The 21,141-nt window shown below is 45.4% G+C and overlaps 1 protein-coding gene across 1 annotated transcript in view; it reads left to right on the forward strand.

The window, feature by feature from the left end:
- Nucleotides 1-21,141, forward strand: part of SH2D4A (SH2 domain containing 4A) — a gene marked incomplete at its 5' end in the record, with an annotated part of 50,788 nt that overhangs the window by 29,376 nt on the left and 271 nt on the right. Inside the window, 3 exons of the mRNA XM_007455486.1 lie at nucleotides 1,232-1,362; nucleotides 20,224-20,444; nucleotides 21,084-21,137. Coding sequence (XP_007455548.1) covers nucleotides 1,232-1,362; nucleotides 20,224-20,444; nucleotides 21,084-21,137 — 406 coding nt within the window. The remainder of the gene's footprint in view (nucleotides 1-1,231; nucleotides 1,363-20,223; nucleotides 20,445-21,083; nucleotides 21,138-21,141) is intronic.

Genomic DNA, 21,141 nt, shown 5'->3' on the forward strand with positions numbered 1-21,141 from the left:
CATCGGCAGGCGGACTCTCAACCACTGCACCACCAGGGAAGCCCTGAAGGTGCCTTTTAATGAGGGTTTTAAGACGATGTTTTAAGCTCCAGTAGCTCATTTTTTCCAACTTAAGCCACTTGCATGAAGTGCTTTTTGTGAGGTGGCCAGACCGGATGGTTTCAGGGCTGGGACTTCAAACAGTGATGACCGAGGTCAGCCAGGAGCCAGCCCAGGGAAAGACACACAGGCTGTCCTTGGAGTTTCTGCTTGGCCTCCAAAGATTTCCCGAAGAAAAGAACCTAATCTGAAGGCCGGGAGGAGAACTTAACATGTAATCTCATGTGTGTGCAGTGTCTGCTCCCTTGGAAACTCAAGTATTATAAGCTGATTCTCCAAAATGCTACGTATGTATGTGCATGCATATACATCACGTGTATATATCTGACATGTATGTCACGTGTAACTCCTGGTAGCATGTGTTACCATAAAAAGCATAAAGAACGTAATTTACATGACAGGATATTCCGGTAGCTCATCCAAACTCGTTGTTGTTTTTACATTGAATTCTGCTCAGAATTTGTGGGCCTGAAACTTGGGAATACATTTGTTACACTGCAGTATTAGTTTTTGTAGTGGAAATTGACTTAAGTTCTGCTACTGAATTTATTTCAAATCCATTCTGCTGCCTGTTTCTTTCTCTTAACCTATCTTCAAACACTCCTCTTACTTTTACTTTTTATTTCTGAGACTGCCTTTTAACAGAACTCTTCAAAGTATGGGAGAGAAGGAAGCAAGTCAGAGAGGTTAGTGGCAACAGAAAGAGGAGGAAATTGAATGATGAAAGTGTTAGGGAGAAAGTTTATTCTATTGCATCTGGTTTCCTCCTTTTGCAAGTACATGCTCTTCAGGAAAATATGGCTGGGGGTGTATTTCACTTTTTAATGCTCATTTTGTCAAATTTTAATTAAAGGAGCTTCTCATTCATATTAAAAATGAATTAAAAACTGTGTGTCGGCACAGCAGCAGCTCATGGCTAGCCTGCAGGACTGGAAGGGCAGGTGACAGATCTGCTCCCTCCTGTTCCCTGCCCTGAAGGAACCGTGTGACAGCCGTGCGCAGGGTCACACCCCGTGAGCTCAGCTGCGAGGCCAGATCTTCAGACGTTATACTCTCTGCGTGCGTGTGTGATTTTTGAAAGCATTATTTTCCAACAAGTTGAATCTAACTTGAAACCCTTCATGAATGTCAGAAACCAGGCAGCGGCAAGGCCGGCGTCCCGCTCGGCCCATGGGGACATCGTGCGCTGGTTCCAGGAGGAGCAGCTCCCGCTGCGGGCCGGCTACCTGGGCACCTCGGACAGCATCGCCCCATGGTTCCACGGTGAGTGCACGGCCCCGCCCCTGGTGGTGGGTGAGCTGGCTCGGCCTCCAGGCACACAGGGTCAGGGCTGCCTTTCACCTGAGCTGCCCCCGAAGAGGCTCTGACCTTGCTCTCACAGAGCAGCTTTTCCCGGCTTTCTCAGGGAGCTGCAGTCTCACAACCAGAGGCCCACGCCACGGTGGCTCCCAGCACGGGGGTGGTTCATCACCCCGGATGGACACCACCACATTGTAAAGCAATTATACTCCAATAAATATGTTAAAAGAAAAAAGGAAAATGCAGTGATATCACAGCAGAAACCCCCATCCCTTATCTTCACTAATTATAATATTATTTTCTCCTGGTTATTGCTATTATATAATTTTTTCATATTCTGGTGTGGGGGAAGATGATATTTAAAATAACCAAGAGAAATTAAACATTGATTTAATGAAACACAACTGTCTAAAGCCTTTTCCTCTGAAATAAAAACTAAAAGTCCTTCTCTGTTAGGAGTATGGAAAAATAAAAAACAAAGATCTCCTTTTGTGTGGGGTCAGTAGTTATCTTCAGGGCGGAGGGAAGGCAGGCCCCTTGGGACAGCCCCAGATGGCAGTGCTGTCATCCGCTCCCCACCCAGGGAGGGGCCGGTGTGGCCTCTGTGAGTGGTCAGAAGGTCACGGGCTGAGTGACCTTGAGTAGATCATCGTTCTCTACAGCGAGTCCGTTTATCTGAGCCTCACTTTCCTCATCTGTTAAGTGAAGGGGTGGGACTTTGTGATCTTGAACTTAAAAGTTGACCCGTGCGGTTAAGGCTGTGAAGTGGGTCTGTTGGGGGCTGAGCGGAGGTCAACTTGTAAAGCACGTCTTCATTCGACCCTCGAAGCTAGGCTCATCCAAGACGTCTGTTTACCCAGCGCCCGCCTCACCGACCTCTCTGTTTCTTGAACTTCAAGAGAAGGAGGTGGCTTCCTGCCTCGATTGGCTTCCACGAGGTCTGTGGTTGGGTTGGACTCACTGGTCCCGTGGACAACAAAAGCTTTTTTTTTTTTTTGGCCGCACGGTGTGGCACGTCAGATCTTAGTTCCCTGACCAGGGATTGAACCCGTGCCCCCTGCAGTGGAAGCACGGAGGGTTAACAACTGGACCGCCAGGGCAGTCCCAACAACAGCTTTAAGACAGAGATCACGTCCTCTCATGGAACACACTTGTCCTAATGGGTATCTCGGTTTGAGTTATGTTTAAGGCTACTCTCTTTTCAGTAGGATCGTCTCACACATAAATAAAGCCACAAAAACAAGCTCCCAAACACAGAGCATGGCAAACTCCTTTAAAAAGAACCATGTTATCTGCGGTAGGCTCATTGCCAAAGGGCTGCCTTTACAGGTACAGCACAGCAGCCTAGTTTTCCTGGAAAGTGCATGTTCTTTGGCGATTTAGGTTTTGTAATTGTCCATCCCCAGAGGAGCCCCCCAGCCCAGCCCTCCCAGGACCAGGTCCTTCCTTTCCATTCTGCTCTGAAGACACTGTGGGAAAGAGTGACAACAGCGTCAAAAGATGAATAGAAAGAACATGGTCAGTGACCCGTCTGTCATGGTCAACTCCGCTGCCCCACATTGCCTGTTTTTTTTTCCTTTTCAAGATAAGCAGTGAGGAAATCAGCCACTTTGTAGCTTCTGTGTCACTGGGCAGAAGATGCTATCATCCCTGATTGAAAGGGTGGTAGCTTTTTTAACAGCAGGGAGTGAGAAATTCAAAGTGTTGTTATTAAAAATCCTGATACTTCAACGGGCTGATCTGTTTGAAACAGTTGCTACGAGCTAGGAACACACAGTCGGACTAAAAATCTATTTGAAGCTTCGGTTAAAAAATAAGACTCTTGAGTTTTACGTACAATTTATTAATTGTTATTGAGTTATTTTCATTTATACAAAAATCGTAGTTATAAACAAAGCAAATAATATGATACAATATAATAAGGTAATAATAAATAAATACACAGCCAGGTAGTCAATGCAAATCATGATCTTCAGTTTTAAGAAGACAAAATTTCACATTTCTATCACAAAGAGAGGATGGATCACATCTTATCTTTTTGAAATATAATTGTTTATTTATCAGGAAGCCTGTTTTGAAATAGCGGCATGGAAGCTCTTCCTTATTGGTTTGCCATATTCCATTCATTGTCATGCACTCCGTTAATCACTCTTCCTAAATTACTGTTTTGGCCACCTAATCTTCCACCCCACAGAAGTTTCTATTTCACCCCTTTCTCTTAATTAGCTTTGGGTAAGGATGGGGCTGGGTAGGAGGAGACTAGGGAAGTGAGCGCTGCTGGGCCTCTGGCTTGTGGGGTGGGTGGAAGCTGCACGCTGTTGGTGAGACAGGAACCCAGGAGGATGTGGAGACTTAGGGGAGGGAGACAGTGCACTCGTTTGGGATATGATGAGTTTGAATGTTTTGGGGGGCCGTTGTGTGAAAGTATCCATTTGGCAATCATATTAATGGGTCTTCCCTTGAGATAATAGATTGGATCGTTAGCCCATAATTAAAAGCATGGAGGGGATGAGACTTTCCAGGGGTGAGTTGGGAAGATGGTAAGAGAGGAAGACCAGGCACAGAACCTGAGGGAGTGCCAGTCACCACTCAGCGCAGTGGCAGAGAGGAGCAGAGACCCCCCCCCATCTCTGTCCCAGGCTTGGTGGGTCCAAAACCTGCTGGGCAGGCCAGCCAGAGGGAGAATGGCCAGATTGGCAGCTCAGATCCAGAGGCTGTCCGCCCCCTGACAGATTCTTTCTTGCTCAGGGAAGGTCAGTCTTTGTCCTGTGAAGGCTTTTAACTGATTAGATGAGGCCCACCCACATTATGGAGGATTTTCTCTCCTCGTTTAAACATGATTTTTCTTTTCTTTCTTTCTTTTTTTTCGGCTGTACTGTGTCTTCATTGCTGCACGTGAGTTTTCTCTAGTTGCGGGGGCTACTCTGTTGCGGTGCACGGGCTTCTCATTGCAGCAGCTTGTCTTGTTGTGGAGCACGGGCTGTAGGCATGCAGGCTTCAGTAGTTGTGGCTCACAGGCTCAGTAGTTGCTGCTCACAGCTCTAGAGTGCAGACTCAGTAGTTGTGGCGCGTGGGCTTAGTTGCCCTGTGGCATGTGGGATCTTCCCGGACCAGGGCTCGAACCTGTGTCCCCTGCATTGGCAGGCAGATTCTTAACCACTGGACCACCAGGGAAGTCCCTAAACATGATTTTTCTAATTATGAAATATTTTAAACAAGAACAGTACAGAGGGAAATATATCTAGTGCCAGTGATGAAACATGTTATAGCTACTGTCCAGATACAGTGAATGTTAAAAACCATATTTACTTCACATCTGTTTTTATTAAGAAATAAATCCTGACAGAGAGAATTAAGGCTCCTTTTTTATTCCCTTTTTGATTCTATTTCCTTCTCTCCTTCCCAATGGGTGAACCACTCTTCTGAAGCTGTCCTTTCCATCCATATTTTTATACTCATTATATATATGCATACCTGTGTATTTCTATAAAATATATTTTAAAAATATAAAACATAGGTATATGTATGTTTCTATAAAACAGAATATTGTGTTTACATTTACATGGGTATCATGTTATAGACATTCTTCTGCAACGTGTGTTTTCTCTCAGCATTATGTTATCTGGGTTTTTCTTTGTTTATAAATGTAGACTGTCTCATTCATTTTACCTGCAGTGCAGTGTTATATGATATATGTTATTTAAATATTTATAATACACACACTATAAAACACTTAATGCTTTATTTGTGTTTAACGATGATATATATTTTATTACACACACATATCGTTATTCATTCATCCCTTCTCCTACATTTGGTACATTTTATTGCTATTGCAGAAAATGATGTGGTATACACCCTGAACATGTCTCATTGTAGACATTCATGATAATTTCTTCAGGGTATACGTCTAGAAGTGGAAATGCTGGGAGGTAGGGTATGTGCATCTTTAATTATATTAAATATTGCCAGATGCCTTCCAAAGTGATTATACAAAGTTATACTCCCACCAGCTATACTTGAGAGTTTTTCTTCCTATATACTTGACATACGTGGTATTGCCAGACTTCTTTGTTAATCTAACAGCCTGCGGTGGAACCACTTTATTTTAATTAGCACGGATTTGTTGTCCAGTTAGCCTTTTTTTATTAGTTTATAAAGAATTTATTTTTCCAATTCTTACATTAATTTCCATGAAAAGCCTTATATTGACTTCTTTATTGGTTAAAAAAATCAAATATTATTCACTATGATTTTTTTTAATGTACTATTTTTTTAACATCTTTATTTGAGTATAATTGCTTTACGTTGTTGTTAGTTGCTGCTGTATAACAAAGTGAATCAGCTATACTTATACATATATACCCATATCCCCTCCCTCTTGTGTCTCCCACCCACCCTCCCTATCCCCCCCCTCTAGGTGGTCACAAAGCACGAGCTGATCTCCCTGTGCTATGCTGCTGCTTCCCACTAGCTAGCTATTTTACATTTGGTAGTGTATATATGTCCGTGCCACTCTCTCACTTTGTCACAGCTTACCCTTCCCCCTCCCTATGTCCTCAAGTCCATTCTCTACATCTGAGTCTTTATTCCTGTCCTGCCCCTAGGTTCTTCAGAACCATTTTTTGTTTTTTAGAGTCCATATATATGTGTTAGCATATGGTATTTGTTTTTCTCTTTCTGACTTATTTCACTCTGTAGGACAGATTCTAGGTCCAACTACCTCACTACAAATAACTCAGTTTTGTTTCTTTTTATGGCTAAGTACTATTCCATTGTATATATGTGCTACATCTTCTTTATCCATTCATCTGTCGATGGACATTTAGGTTGCTTCCATGTTCTGGCTATTGTAAATAGTGCTGCAATGAACATTGTGGTGCATGTCTCTTTTTGAATGATGGTTTTCTCAGGGTATATGTCCAGTATTGGGATTGCTGAGTCATATGGTAGTTCTATTTTTAGTTTTTTAAGGAACCTCCATACTGTTCTCCATAGTGGCTGTATCAATTTACCTTCCCACCAACAGTGCAAGAGGGTTCCCTTTTCTCCACACCCTCTCTAACATTTATTGTTTGTAGATATTTTAACTATTTATTTATTTTTTTTTGCTGTACGCAAGCTTCTCACTGTTGTGGCCCCTCCCGTGGCAGAGCACAGGCTCTGGATGCGCAGGCTCAGCGGCCATGGCTCATGGGCCCAGCCGCTCCACGGCATGTGGGATCCTCCTGGACCGGGGCACAAACCTGTGTCCCCTGCATCGGCAGGCAGACTCTCAACCACTGCGCCACCAGGGAAGCCCTGTTTGTAGATTTTTTGATGATGGCCATTCTGACCAGTGTGAAGTGACACCTCTTTGTAGTTTTGATTTGCATTTCTCTAATAATTAGTGATGTTGAGTGTCTCTTCATGTGCCTCTTGCCCATCTGTATGTCTTCTTTGGTGAAATGTCTATTTAGGTCTTCTGCCCATTTTTTAATTGAATTGTTTGTTTTTTTTTCAAGTCCATTCTCTACATCTGAGTCTTTATTCCTGTCCTGCCCCTAGGTTCTTCAGAACCATTTTTTGTTTTTTAGAGTCCATATATATGTGTTAGCATATGGTATTTGTTTTTCTCTTTCTGACTTATTTCACTCTGTAGGACAGATTCTAGGTCCAACTACCTCACTACAAATAACTCAGTTTTGTTTCTTTTTATGGCTAAGTACTATTCCATTGTATATATGTGCTACATCTTCTTTATCCATTCATCTGTCGATGGACATTTAGGTTGCTTCCATGTTCTGGCTATTGTAAATAGTGCTGCAATGAACATTGTGGTGCATGTCTCTTTTTGAATGATGGTTTTCTCAGGGTATATGTCCAGTATTGGGATTGCTGAGTCATATGGTAGTTCTATTTTTAGTTTTTTAAGGAACCTCCATACTGTTCTCCATAGTGGCTGTATCAATTTACCTTCCCACCAACAGTGCAAGAGGGTTCCCTTTTCTCCACACCCTCTCTAACATTTATTGTTTGTAGATATTTTAACTATTTATTTATTTTTTTTTGCTGTACGCAAGCTTCTCACTGTTGTGGCCCCTCCCGTGGCAGAGCACAGGCTCTGGATGCGCAGGCTCAGCGGCCATGGCTCATGGGCCCAGCCGCTCCACGGCATGTGGGATCCTCCTGGACCGGGGCACAAACCTGTGTCCCCTGCATCGGCAGGCAGACTCTCAACCACTGCGCCACCAGGGAAGCCCTGTTTGTAGATTTTTTGATGATGGCCATTCTGACCAGTGTGAAGTGACACCTCTTTGTAGTTTTGATTTGCATTTCTCTAATAATTAGTGATGTTGAGTGTCTCTTCATGTGCCTCTTGCCCATCTGTATGTCTTCTTTGGTGAAATGTCTATTTAGGTCTTCTGCCCATTTTTTAATTGAATTGTTTGTTTTTTTTATATTGAGCTCCATGAGCTGTTTATATATTTTGGAGATTAATCCTTTGTCCATTGTTTCATTTGCAAATATTTTCTCCCATTCTGAGGGCTGTCTTTTCATCTTGATTATGGTTTCCTTTGCTGTGCAAAAGCTTTTAAGTTTCATTAGGTCCTATTTGTTTATTTTTGTTTTTATTTCCATTTCTCTAGGAGGTGGGTCAAAAAAGATCTTGCTGTGGTTTATGTCAAAGAGTGTTTTTCCTATGTTTTCCTCTAAGAGTTTGATAGTGTCTGGCCTTACATTTAAGTCTTTAATCCATTTAGAGTTTATTTTTGTGTATGGTGTTAGGGAGTGTTCTAATTTGATTCTTTTACATGTAGCTGTCCAGTTTTCCCGGCACCACTTATTGAAGAGGCTGTATTTTCTCCATTGTATATTCTTGCCTCTTTTGTTGTAAATTAGGTGCCCATATGTGCATGGGTTTATCTCTGGGCTTTCTATCCTATACCATTGATCTATATTTCTGTTTTTGTACCAGTACCATACTGTCTTGATTACTGTAGCTTTGTAGTATAATTTGAAGTCAGGGAGCCTGATTCCTCCAGCTCCGTTTTTCTTTCTCAGGGTTGCTTTGGCTGTGTGGGGTCTTTTATGTTTCCCTACGAATTGTAAAATTTTTTGTTCTAATTGTGTGAAGAATGCTGTTGGTAGTTTGATAGGGATTGCTTTAGGTAGTGTAGTAATTTTCACAATATCAATTCTTCCAATCCAAGAACATGGTGTATTTCTCCATCTGTTTATGTCATCTTTGACTTCTTTCATCAGTGTTTTATAGTTTTCTGAGTACAGTCTTTCGCCTCCTTAGTTAGGTTTACTTCTAGGTATTTTCTTCTTTTTGTTATGATGGTAAATGGGATTGTTTCCATAATTTCTCTTTCTGATTTTTTGTTGTTAGTGTATAGGAATGCCAGAGATTTCTGTGCATTAATTTTGTATCCTGAAACCTTACCAAATTCATTGATTAGTTCTAGTAGTTTTCTGGTTGCATCTTTAGTACTTTCTATGTATAGTATCATGCCATCAGCAAACGGTGAGAGTTTTACTTCTTCTTTTCCAACTTGTATTCCTTTTATTTCTTTTTCTTCTCTGATTGCCATGGCTAGGACTTCCAAAACTATGTTGAATAAGAATGGCGAGAGTGAACATCCTTCTCTTGTTCCTGATCTTAGTGGAAATGCTTTCAGTTTTTCACTGTTGAGTGTGATGTTTGCTATGGGTTTGTCATATATGGCTTTTATGATGTTGAAGTAGGTTCCCTCTGTGCCCATTTTCTGTAGAGTTTTTATCATAAATGGGTGTTGAATTTTGTCAAAAGCTTTTTCTGTATCTGTTGAAATGATCATATGGTTTTTATTCCTTAACTTGTTGATATGGTGTATCACATTGATTGATTTGCATATATTGAAGAATCCTTGCATCGCTGGGATAAATCCCACTTGAACATGGTGTATGATCCTTTTAATATGTTGTTGGATTCTGTTTGCTGCTCTTTTGTTCAGGATTTTTGCTTCTATGTTCATCAGTGATATTGGTCTATAATTTCCTTTTTTTGTGATGTCTTTTTCTGCTTTTGGTATCAGGGTGATGATGGCTTCATAGAATGGATTTGGGAGTGTTTCTCCCTCTGGAAATTTTTGGAAGAGTTTGAGAAGGATCAGTGTTAGCTCTTCTCTAAGTGTTTGATAGAATTTGCCTGTGAAGCCATCTGGTCCTGGAATTTTGTTTGTTGGAAGATTTTTAATTACAGTTTCAATTTCATTACTTGTGATAGGTCTGTTTATATTTTCTAATTCTTCCTGGTTCCATCTTGGAAAATTGTACCTTTCCAAGAATTTGTCCATTTCTTCATGTTTGTCCATTTTATTGGCATATAGTTGTTTGTAGTAGTCTCTTATAATCCTTTTTATTTCTGTGGTGTCAGTTGTGATTTCTCCTTTTTCATTTCTAATTTTAATTTCTCTCTTAGAACTGTTTTTGCTGCATCCCATAGGTTTTGGGTCATTGTGTTTTTGTTGTCATTTGTTTCTATGTATTTTTTAAAGTTTTTACTTCCCTTCAATGATGATAATAGCTGCTCTTTTTAAAAAATTATTAATTAATTAATTTATTTTGGCTGCATTGGGTCTTCATTTCTGTGCGAGGGCTTTCTCTAGTTGCAGCAAGCGGGGGCCACTCTCCATTGCAGTGCTCGGGCCTCTCAATATCATGGCCTCTCCTGTTGCAGAGCACAGGCTCCAGACATGCAGGTTCAGTGGTTGTGGCTCACAGGCCTAGGTGCTCCACGGCATGTGCTATCTTCCCAGACCAGGGCTTGAACTCGTGTCCCCTGCATTAGCAGGCAGACTCTGAACCACTGTGCCACCAGGGAAGCCCTATGTATATTTTTTATTTGTTCGATTTCTTCAGTGATCTCTTGGTTATTTAGTAGCTCAGTGTTTAGCCTCCATGTATTTGTGGTTTTTACCATTTTTTTCCTGTAATTGATTTCCTATCTCATAGGCACTGTGGTCAGAAAAGATGCTTGATACGATTTCAATTTTCTTAAATTTACTGAGGCTTGATTTGTGACCCAAGATGTGATCTATCCTGGAGAATGGTCCGTGTGCACTTGAGAAGAAAGTGTATTCTGCCACTTTTGGGTGGAATGTTCTATAAATATCAATTAAATCTATCTGGTCTATTGTGTCATTAAAGTTTGTGTTTCCTTGTTTATTTTCTGTTTGGAGGATCTGTCCATTGGTGTAAGTGGGCTGTTAAAGTCCCCTACTATTATTACGTTACTGTCAATTTCCCCTTTCATGGTTGTTAGCATTTGCCTTATGTATTGAGGTGCTCCTAAGTTGGGTGCATAAACATTTATAGTTGTTATATCTTCTTCTTGGATTAATCCCTTGATCATTATGTAGTGTCCTTCCTTATGTCTTGTAACAGTCTTTATTTTCAAGTCTATTTTATCTGATACGAGTATTGCTACTTCAGCTTTCTTGATTTCCATTTGCATGGAATATCTTTTCCCAAACCCTCACTTTCAGTCTGTATGTGTTCCTAGGTCTGAAGTGGGTCTCTTGTAGACAGCATATATATGGGCTTGTTTTTGTATCCATTCAGCCAGTCTGTGTCTTTTGGTTGGGGCATTTAATCCATTTACATTCAAGGTTATTATCGATATGTATGTTCCTATTACCATTTTCTTAATTGTTTTGGGTTTGGTTTTGTGGATCTTTTTCTTCTCTTGTGTTTCCCACCTAGAGAAGTTTCTTTAGTATTTGTTGTTAGTTTGGTGGTACTGAATTGTCTTAGCTTTTGCTTGTCTGAAAAGCTTTTGATTTCTCCATCAAATCTGAATGAGATCCTTGCCAGATAGAGTAATCTTGGTTGTAGGTTTTTCTCTTTCATCATTTTAGGTATATCCTGCCACTGCCTTCCGGCCTGCAGGGTTTCTACTGAAAAATCAGCTGATAACCTTATGGGTATTCCTTTAAATGTTATTTTTTGTTTTTCCCTTGCTGCTTTTAATATTTTTTTCTTTGAATTTAATTTTTGTTAGTTTGATTAATATGTGTCTTGGTGTGTGTCTTCTAGGGTTTATCCTATATGGGACTCTCTGTGCTTCCTGGACTTGGGTGACTATTTCCTTTCCCATGTTAGGGAAGTTTTCAACTATAATCTCTTCAAATATTTTCTCAGACCCTTTCTTTTTCTCTTCTTCTTCTGGGACCCCTGTGATTTGACCCCTGGAGTGCATTTAGTGTTGTCCCAGAGGTCTCTGAGATTGTTTTCAATTCTTTTCATTCTTTTTTCTTTATTCTTCTCCTCAGCAGATATTTCCACCATTTTGTCTTCCAGCTCACTTATTTGTTCTTCTGCCTCAGTAATTCTGTTATTGATTCCTTCTAGTGTATTTTTCATTTCACTTATTGTATTGCTCATCTCTGTTTGTTTGTTCTTTAGTTCTTCTAGATCTTTGTTAAACATTTCTTGTATTTTCTGAATCCGTGCCTCCATTCTATTTCCAAGATTCTGGATCATCTTTATTATCATTACTCTGAATTCTTTTTCAGGTAGATTGCCTATTTCCTCTTCAATTTTTTGGTCTTGTAGGTTTTTACCTTGCTCCTTCATCTGTGACATATTTTTTTGCATCTCATTTTTTTTTCCTTTTTTTTATGACTGGGATTGTGTTCCTGTCTTACTGGTTGTTTGACCTGAGGCTTCCAACACTGCAGTTTGTAGGCTGTTTGGTAGAGTTGGGTCTTGGTGCTAAGATGAGGATCTCCGGAAGACCTCACTCCGATGAATATTCCCTGGGGTCTGAGGTTCTCTGTTAGTCCAATGGTTCGGACTCAGAGCTCTCACCCCAGGAGCTTCAGCCCAACCCCCAGCTCATGAACAAAGATCCCGCAAGCTGCACTGGGTGGCAAAAAAACAAAACAAAACAATGTAAAAAATAAAATTAGACTAGGAAACTAGCAGCTATCTTAGAAAAAATATAAAAATTAAAACATAGATGAAGCAACAACCAGAAGGTAAAACAGAACCACAGTAGTGAAAAAGAGGAGAAAAAAAAAAAAGGTGGAAAAGGCCTTGGTTGTGGAGGGTGATGCCTAAGCAAGGGCGAGATTTGGGCAGTGGGTGGGGCCTATGCTCAGGACCCACAGGGCTGGAAAAGGTGGGGGGTGTGGGGTGGGGGGGTGTGGGGTGGGGGGGTGGGGCTTAGGCCCAATGGAACATAAGGGACCCAGGCGTGCCCCCCACCCCTGCTTTCAGCGGGCGGGGGACCCCACCTGGGAGCCCAACAGGCTTCCTGGGCTCGAAGGGGCAGGGCAAACACCCTCCTCTCCTGCGCCTCTCGTCCTGAAGGGCCCCTCCCACCTGTCTCTCCTGATCTCCCCAGCCTCCCTCCTATGTCCCCAGGTCCCACGTGGTCTGGAGTGGGCTTTAGAGGGTGGGAGATCGGCCTGGGAGCTTAGCAGGCTCCCCAGGCCCCAGTGGGCAGAGCAAACGCCCTGTGATCCTCTCCCACTCCTCTGATCCTGGAGGGCCCCTCCCGCCTGCCTCTCCTGTTCTCTCCCGGCCTCCCTTCTATGTCCCCAGGACCAACCCAGCCCGGGGGGGACCTCTGAGGGCATAGGACCTGGCCTGAGAGCCAGGCAGACTTCCCCGACCAACTGGGCAGGGGAAACACTGGGCCCGCATCCCCCCAATCCGAGCCCCTGAGGGTCCCCCTAGGTGTGGGAACCCCTGCCCCCTCTCAGTCACCCCTCAGGGGCACTGGTCCTGTCCAGCCTCCATTTCTCCTGCCCTCTCAGTCCCTCCATGTCCTACTGGTTCGCTTGGGGTTTCCTCTCAGCCAGCAGACTGAGAAGATGGTGGACTAGTGTCCCAAAGAACCATCTTACCCAAGCTAGAATTCAGGCTTCTTTCACACTAAAAGGGGAGATGGTGTGCTTCTTGGTGTCAGAATCCTTTGTTCTTGCAGCTGTCCACGTAGGTCACGACGTTCACGTAGGTCAGGTCACAACAAGACAAAGGTTATTCTCTGTTCTGCAACTTTTTATCTCTATATGAATGGAAAGCGTTGTACCTTTAAAGGTCAGGCCTTGAGAATGGGCTACCCTGTATATTTCAGGATATAGGCAGCATTCTTTTTTACAAAGGTGCAGAGCCTGCATGACTAAGCACAGGCCACAGAGCTCAAAGGTTAGAGCTAAGGGAATAGGTCCAATATGGAGTCAGGTTTGTTCTTCTCCATTATACCTGCAGTGTGCCATCCAGGCTCCATCAGCACAGTCCTCCAGGGCTGAGTGTATATACCTGGATGGGTTGCATTGAGAAAGTCTCACAGAAGCCTCCCTAGATTTCTTTCAGGCTAAAACCTTAATTAACCTGGAAACTGGCATCCATAAGCGATAATCTGTCCTTCAGCTCTTTTGCTGAGGAGTGGAGATTTCCTAATTGGGAGGCCATCAAAATCCTACCCATCTCTCACAAAGGGATTTTTCAAGCTTCTGTCTTAAGCACAAATTACTGATTTGTGTGACTTTTCAAAGTCACCCAAATGTATTCACCCTGCCTCACTTACATCTATGATTCGGCTACCTCATGGAGCGGAAGAGGCTGTGGTCGGAAGCAGGAGGATGTCGGTTCCTGTGCGTGGCAGTGATCTCGCACAGGCAGCAGGGAGTGGTGGCGTGAAGCGAGATCTTAGTTCCCTGCCCAGGAATTGAACCTGGGGAGCCTGGATGAAAACCAGGAATCGTAGCCATCACACCCCTGGCTCCTGCCCGCAGTGAAAAATGCATTTCTCACAGAAGCAAAAACTGTAGAAACAGGTACAAAGTTTATTATTAGAGACACAGCACAGCAAGTAGGAGAGCACACAGGGAAACAGTTTGTTTAGTTAAGACAGAAACAAGGCAGAGTTGCATACCCGGAGAGAACGGGTGTGGGCATCCTCCCTAATGAGGAGTGCAGTAAAGAGGCAGTGAAGTCACTTATACAGGGCAGTTCTTCTGGGTCTCTGTTTACCTCTGGCCAATTACCTGGTTTCTTTCTCCGCACCTGCCCTGCCCTAGGACCCTCCCTAACACGTGTGTATGCAACTTTTTTCGAAGATGGCTTCTAGCCCAGATGCTTATGGGACGGCCTTAGCATCACCCATTATGGGGTGGTGCCCCCTCCTTTTTGACCCCCAAGGAGGCTCTCTGCACATGTGCAGCGTCTCCCTTGCTCCAAGGGTGGGACATATGTGACCTCTTGATCCTTTACCCAAACAAAGTTTAGCCCCTCTCTGTTCCTGCCACGACTGTTATCTTCAGGCATCCACAGGAGACAAAGTCTGGCTATTTACACTGTTTCTGTTGTCACTTCCATTTCGGAGAGCAAACAGGAGGCTGATTTTAAATGTCTAACCCAGAACCCATCTATCTCCTGTCTCAGGAAATGCAAACAGAAGACTAGTCTGGCCTGAAGCCCACTTTTTCCTACCCCCTGAAATGTAAACGGGAGGCCAGTTGTAAATGCCTGGCTTGGGGCCCGCCTATCTCCAGCCTCTGCAGGGGAGGGCACGGGGAAGCCCTGACCTGGGAGGGACCAGCAGGGCCTGAGCCACGAGCCCCGGGAGTCACCTCTGTTCAGCATCAAAGCTTTATCTACAACGAGGCATCCAAGCACTTTGTCCAAATTATTCTCTGCGGTTCTCCTATGTGCCTGTGTAGTGTTCGTTCAGATTTCTGAAATACCTGAAGATGAAACATAAAGAGGTGAAAGCTGCAGTATTTATTCAGATTTGAGAAGAGCTATCTTTTCTGCAGCGAATACTACGCATTGTTTTTTTTCTGGGAGACCCTGGCTTTTCTCCTAAATTACCCAGGGCTTAATATGTTATTCCAATAATGCCGAGAACAGTCCATTAACCCCAAACCCTCTCTTCCTTGAGTTTTTCAAATGGTGCAATTGGGTCCTCACCCTGACGCTGCTGGCCACCGGGGTCAGGGCCTGCCTGCACTCGGAGCCTCACACTTCCCATCACTGACGCCCACGGCTCTGGGCTTGCGGTTTCCACTGTGGTCTTAGAGGGACCTCGGCGACAAGAGAGAGGGCAGTGGGTGGGTCCCACCAAGGGGAGTGGCTCTGCTTGGGGGTTTACTTGGGATGCGTTTCTGGAAAGGGGCGTTCTACTCTTTAGAGAAGTAGCTTTAAGTCCACGCTTTTGTGGTCAGACTTTCTTTGTCACGTGCCTTGTGTCCTGGACTTCTGCTGCCACAGCCAGAGCAGGTTAGATGCCGCTTCTTGAGCCAGTGCGGGTAGGCGAGCACGCGTGCTGGCAACAAGTGCATCTCTGGGGCCTGGCTGCCTGCGCTCAGCTCCCAGTCCCCCACCAACCGGCTGTGTGGCCTCAGCAAGTCGCACGACTCCTGCACTTGACTCTCATCAGTCTGATGCAGATAATGACGTTACCTGCCTTCCAGGGCTGGTCTGAACAAGGTAAAATACATAAAGTACTTAGAACTGTGTGTCATGCATACTCAGGCTTGGTTAGTAAGTGTTAGCCATGGTGATGAAGTGAGAACAAACGATGTAATTTTACCCTTTGAATTATTAAGGAAACATTATGAATAATACTTTAAGAGCTCTGACCGTTTTTCCTCATCCCTAAGTTGCCTGAGACGTCAAGGGTGAATGTCAGCATCACGGTGCGTCTCCTTCTACACAGAGGACCAGGGCAGGGCCCAGAGCCTCTCTGAATGTGCTTCCTTTACATACTGCAGGGTCAGAGAGTGTAAAGTAGGAAGGAGCTCTCTCCCAAGTTTAAGACTCCCCGGGGATAACATGTACACTCGCAGTCTGCAGGGCTCTGCCTGGAAAAACCTACGTGCCCGCCAGGGACAGGTGTTCCAGATGGTTGTGTGTGATCCTGGCCTCGGGTCAGGCACCTGGTCCAGCCAGCAGTCCGGGCCCACCCGAGAGACCTTACGCATGTCAGGAACTCTGCAACACGGGCCTTCCCCTTTGTCCTTGAAGGGCAGTGACAGTGCCTGTTCCTCAGGCCAGCGTGAGGATTAAATGAAGGAATGCACACCTGGAGAAGTGCTAGGCAGACACAAAGAACCCTCAGTGCTGTTGTTATTGGGTTATCTTTCGTCTGGTTATTAAACACAGCTTTTCCAGACACTGGAAGCAGGTCACACAGACGTACATGTATCAGCAGGGTTAGACCTAGCGGTGCCTTGGAGAAACATGAGTGCACCCCTTGTCCCCATGGTAACAGTTCTCAGACCAGAGGCAGTGGTTGCTAGAAGTGTCCTAGAGAAAGAAGACAAAATTATTCGTTAGACCTTTTCTGGGCATCCTGAGTGGCAGGTGCTGAGGCTGTGAAAATAAATAAGGAGTGGTAGCTGCCCTCTCGTTGCTCACGCGGTGGAGCAGGGAGACACGAAGCAGAATGTGCGGTGGTCCCCTCAGAGCTGTGGACAGCTCTTGCCCAGGTGGAGGTCGGGCCAGGTGAGCCCTTGGAGAGGCTGAGTGAGTGCTCACCGGGCCTGGAGGACCCTGAGCCTCAAATTGCTCAGGGAGAGATGAGGACGCTTCATGCTGTTGGGCTGAATCTTGGAGAATACGGGCTGGCAAAGGGCATCCCATTTACCTGCCCTCCTTCTGTAGGGGAGTCACTGTCACTTGGCTTTCCAGTGAGGGTCCTGCGGGGGGTTCTGAGTTGTTTCAGGTCTCCTGGGGTCCATTTATCGTCTCCTGTGCAAAAACAGTTTTCCTGGGCCTGGCCTGGAGTGCTAAACCTACACTCGCAGGGGTTTAGGGCTGTGCTCTCTGATATGGAGCCACTAGCCATGCATGGCTTTTTAAATCATAATTAATTAAAATTAATAATTGAGTCCCTCAGTCACATGTCAGGTGCTCAGTAGCCACACATGACCGGCACAGACAACATTTCCATCGTCACAGAAAATTCTGTTGAATAGGACTGTTCTTGAGGGTGCCGGGGGTCACGCAGACGACCGGGACAAGTGGGACCTTTCTCTCTGCTCCCCTCCAAGCCGGGGGTCCAGGCTCTCGGGAGCTTAGCCCCTTCCCCCTGGCACAATGCCCTCTGCTGTTCCCCGGGCCACCACCATTCTGCCCCACCCGGCCTGGATTCAGCTCCAAAATAGACCGCTGGGTGAAGAGCTGGTTCCTTTAAAAAAACTGGTGAAGCAGAAGGAAGCTTTTATGTATCCGTTTCCACTAGTGCGGAGATCCTTCTATGCTCTCAGACAGGTTTGGTTCTTGTGTGAGGAGAGCTGGTGCGAGGGAGGTGGCCTGGAGGTGTCACAGCCTCAGGGACTGGAGGAAGGCCACTCATTGCTCTAGAATTAATTTCTTAGAGTCGTGCACAGGGCACAAGTCCGTGGTGATTAATATCTGATGCTGGATTTCGGCATTGCATTCAAGAGCTCCCTTTACGGGCAGACCAAGCTCCCCTGCTTGGCAGTGACCTCATTCAGGCCTCCCTGAAGGCACCCGCTGCCCTCGATGGAATCGTGAGAAATTGTCCATCGACCTGTATCACAGGTGCACCAAGAGAGCATGCCCTTCAGGCGTGGTGACCCTGTTGTAAAGCAAAAAGAACAAAGCCTGGTCCCCGTAGAATTCACCTTCTGCACCTACCGTGGGTACCACCGAGTGGAAGGAGGCCCCATTAGGACCAAGTTCTGGTGTCTCTGGAGATGAGACAGCACCAGGACTTGTGTATAATGAGGAATAGTTATAGACTGGGAGGCTCTCGGATGGTTTGATTTACAGCTACTATATGACCTGATTTTAGGAGGAATTTGCCTTATTCTGGTTATAATTTTCCAGAATAGCTTTCATTTTAGGAATCCAAATCCATCTTGATAAAATCCAGACATTATACATTATAACATCTGTCCCATCTGTTGAAGTAATCTGGAATCTCAGAGTCAGTAAGTCGGGGAGGGGAGAGAAATCTTTTCAGAATGAGCCCCTCAGCTCGATTCTGAAGCCAGTGAAAAATACCCCTGGTTTCAGAGACAGACCCAAAGTCTTCAAACCTTGGTCCCCTGCAGGCCCCGGGCAGGCTGGTCACCTGTGGCCTTGGTTCAGCCTCCGGTTGCCCTCCGTGGGACCGGTGTGTGCAGAAGGTACAACAGGCAGACAGAAGCCGTAGTAGCTGGGGGAGCTCACCTGGGCGTCACTTGGGCACCTGACGCGGACACCCAGCAGCTGACCTAGGGGCTCCTCAGGGTCACGGTGCCTGCCGTGTCCAGTGGCTCAGTCTCACTGGGAAAGGGCAGGAAGGTGACTGGAGAGGACAGAGAAGGTGCCCCGTGGGGCAGGGACACAGCAGAGCTGGGGCCAGAGGAGAGGCGGCAGGCTCATTTCCTGTCCAGCGCCCTGACTCCCACCCCCATCCTGGCGTCGCCCTGGGGCTGAGCCTCACACACCGGGACGTGCAGGTGCGGGCCCTGCCCTGCAGTGGGGGACGGGGCTGGAGGCGGGCCGGTCGGCTGGTCTCGGCGGGGGGGAGAACAGCGGATTTCCAGTCCTCTCTTTATTAAAAGTCTGCTTACAAAAGAGAACATGGAAGCAGTTTTAGTTTAGGCTTCACCCTGGATAATTAGGTTTAATTCTCAATTAACTTTACCACCTTTAGTCATGTTAGACTAAAGGGCTGTGATAATCCATTGCCTTTCCACCAGGAGGTTTTCTGGGTTTTCCTGATAACGATACTGAGGACCAACATGGGAGAAGGCAGGGGGTCCCATCTGCTGACGCGGGAAAGGGCACAGAGAACGCTGCTCCCCAGGTCAGAGGTCAGAGTCGCCCACCACCCTCACCACCCTGCCAAGACGTGTCTGTGCACTTTCTGGCTGTCTCATCACATTGCTGGTTCATCTGAAGAATTACACTAGGCATGAGAAGGGGAACCGGGAAGACGAGTCAAACATCATGAGTGTGGACTCATTGGGGAAAAGGCCGGTCTGAATCAGTGTGAATTCATGAGGCATCCAAACTATACACATGTATACATAGGTGTATAAAACTCATGTGTATATATATGAAGGGTTTCATTCTTTTGAATGTATGTGAAGACAGAAGTATTAATAGATAAGCACATATATACACATGTACATGCTTATACCTATATATCTACCTTCATTCCTGTAAATGAAGCATCATTTAGGAGTAGCCACAGCAGAGGGCACTGGGTAGGCCTGGGCCCATCCTGGTTCTGTCACTAACTTGTTGACACCCTACTAGGGTGTCCACCTTCAGCACTGACGGCATTTGGGGCTGGATCACTCTTTGTAGTGAGGCTGTTCTGTTCACGGTGGGAGGTTTAGCATCTTCCCTGCCTCAACGAACTGGAGGAAAGTAGCCCCCCACCCAGGACAACCAAAAATGTCTCAAGACATTTCCAGACATTGCCCTGGGTGAGAACTACCGTTCCAGATCAAGCAGGATCATTCCCAGGCCACAGAGTCCCCATCAGTAAACTGGGGAGAGCTCACCCTCCCAGGACGACCGTCAAGGGTCCGACGACACTCAGAAGCCACCTGACGCCTGTGCTGTTGTCAGTGGGTGTGCGAGTGGAAATGTGTTCTGAGGGGTAAACGTTTCAGCTCTCGTTTATACTATCCATTTGCTTATATAACCTACCCCGGCCCAATCACCAAATACCAGATGACGAATGATACTATACCGTATTCCTAAGAAGTCCAAACTGGACTTAAACTTGCTCAGATTTTTATTAGCTTTATCCATGCGGCTGCGTTTAACAGAGGGGAGTTTTGGAAATGATTTGGCTGAAACACCTCTTCTTTCCCACAGGAATTCTCACCGTACAGAGAGCGAATGAGCTTCTGAGCACGTGCGTGCCAGGCACCTTTCTGATCCGGGTCAGCGAGAGGATCAAGGGCTACGTCCTGTCCTATCTGTCCAAGGACGGCTGCAAACACTTCCTCATAGATGCCTCCACGGACTCGTACAGCTTCCTGGGTGCAGACCAGCTGCAGCATGCCAGCCTGGCTGAGTTGGTGGAGTACCACAAGGTGAAGCGATGTGCAGACTTCACTGGCTTTGTGATAGGGGTCCTGCAGCAGCTCTGACAGTGAAAGGCAATTCCCAGAAAAATGACTGACACAAGCAGTGGGGGATGAGCCTTTGATGACCCCTCCTGAAAATCAGGATTGTCAATGGCATTTCCTTTATCACTGAACCTAGTTCCTCCTCAAATGCTCAGGGAGAACCCACTGGGGCAGAGCATGCAGGAGATGCTACAAAATCTGTGCACTCTGATCACATCTGAGAAGACTCCTTTTTTTTTTGAAGTATAGTTGATTTACAATGTGGTGGTAATTACTGCCGTACTGCAAAGTGATTCAGTTATACATATATATACATTCTTTTGTTTTTAATATATTCTTTTCCGTCATAAGAACACTCTTAAGTTAGAGCACAAACCCAGGAGGGAGGGAGACCACGTGGCAGTTTGCAGGCAAGAAAAATCTCTCAAGGCTGCCTAAGCCAAGAAAGCTTTGTGAACACCAAGGGGAGACCAGAAGTTATGTGCTCTGGCGGGGTAGGGAGGGCATGGCTTCTTATTAAACTGTCTTATAAGACTCAGGAGCCACCTAATATCTGTGCTGCTGTCACTGGGCACAGCCTGACCTGTACCCTCTGCTTCACAGGAGGAACCCATCACCTCCCTGGGGAAGGAGCTCCTTCTGTACCCCTGCGGTCAGCAGG

The sequence above is a fragment of the Lipotes vexillifer genome, unplaced genomic scaffold (assembly GCF_000442215.2).
Source record: "Lipotes vexillifer unplaced genomic scaffold, Lipotes_vexillifer_v1.1 scaffold414, whole genome shotgun sequence".
Taxonomy (NCBI): Eukaryota; Metazoa; Chordata; class Mammalia; order Artiodactyla; family Lipotidae; genus Lipotes; species Lipotes vexillifer.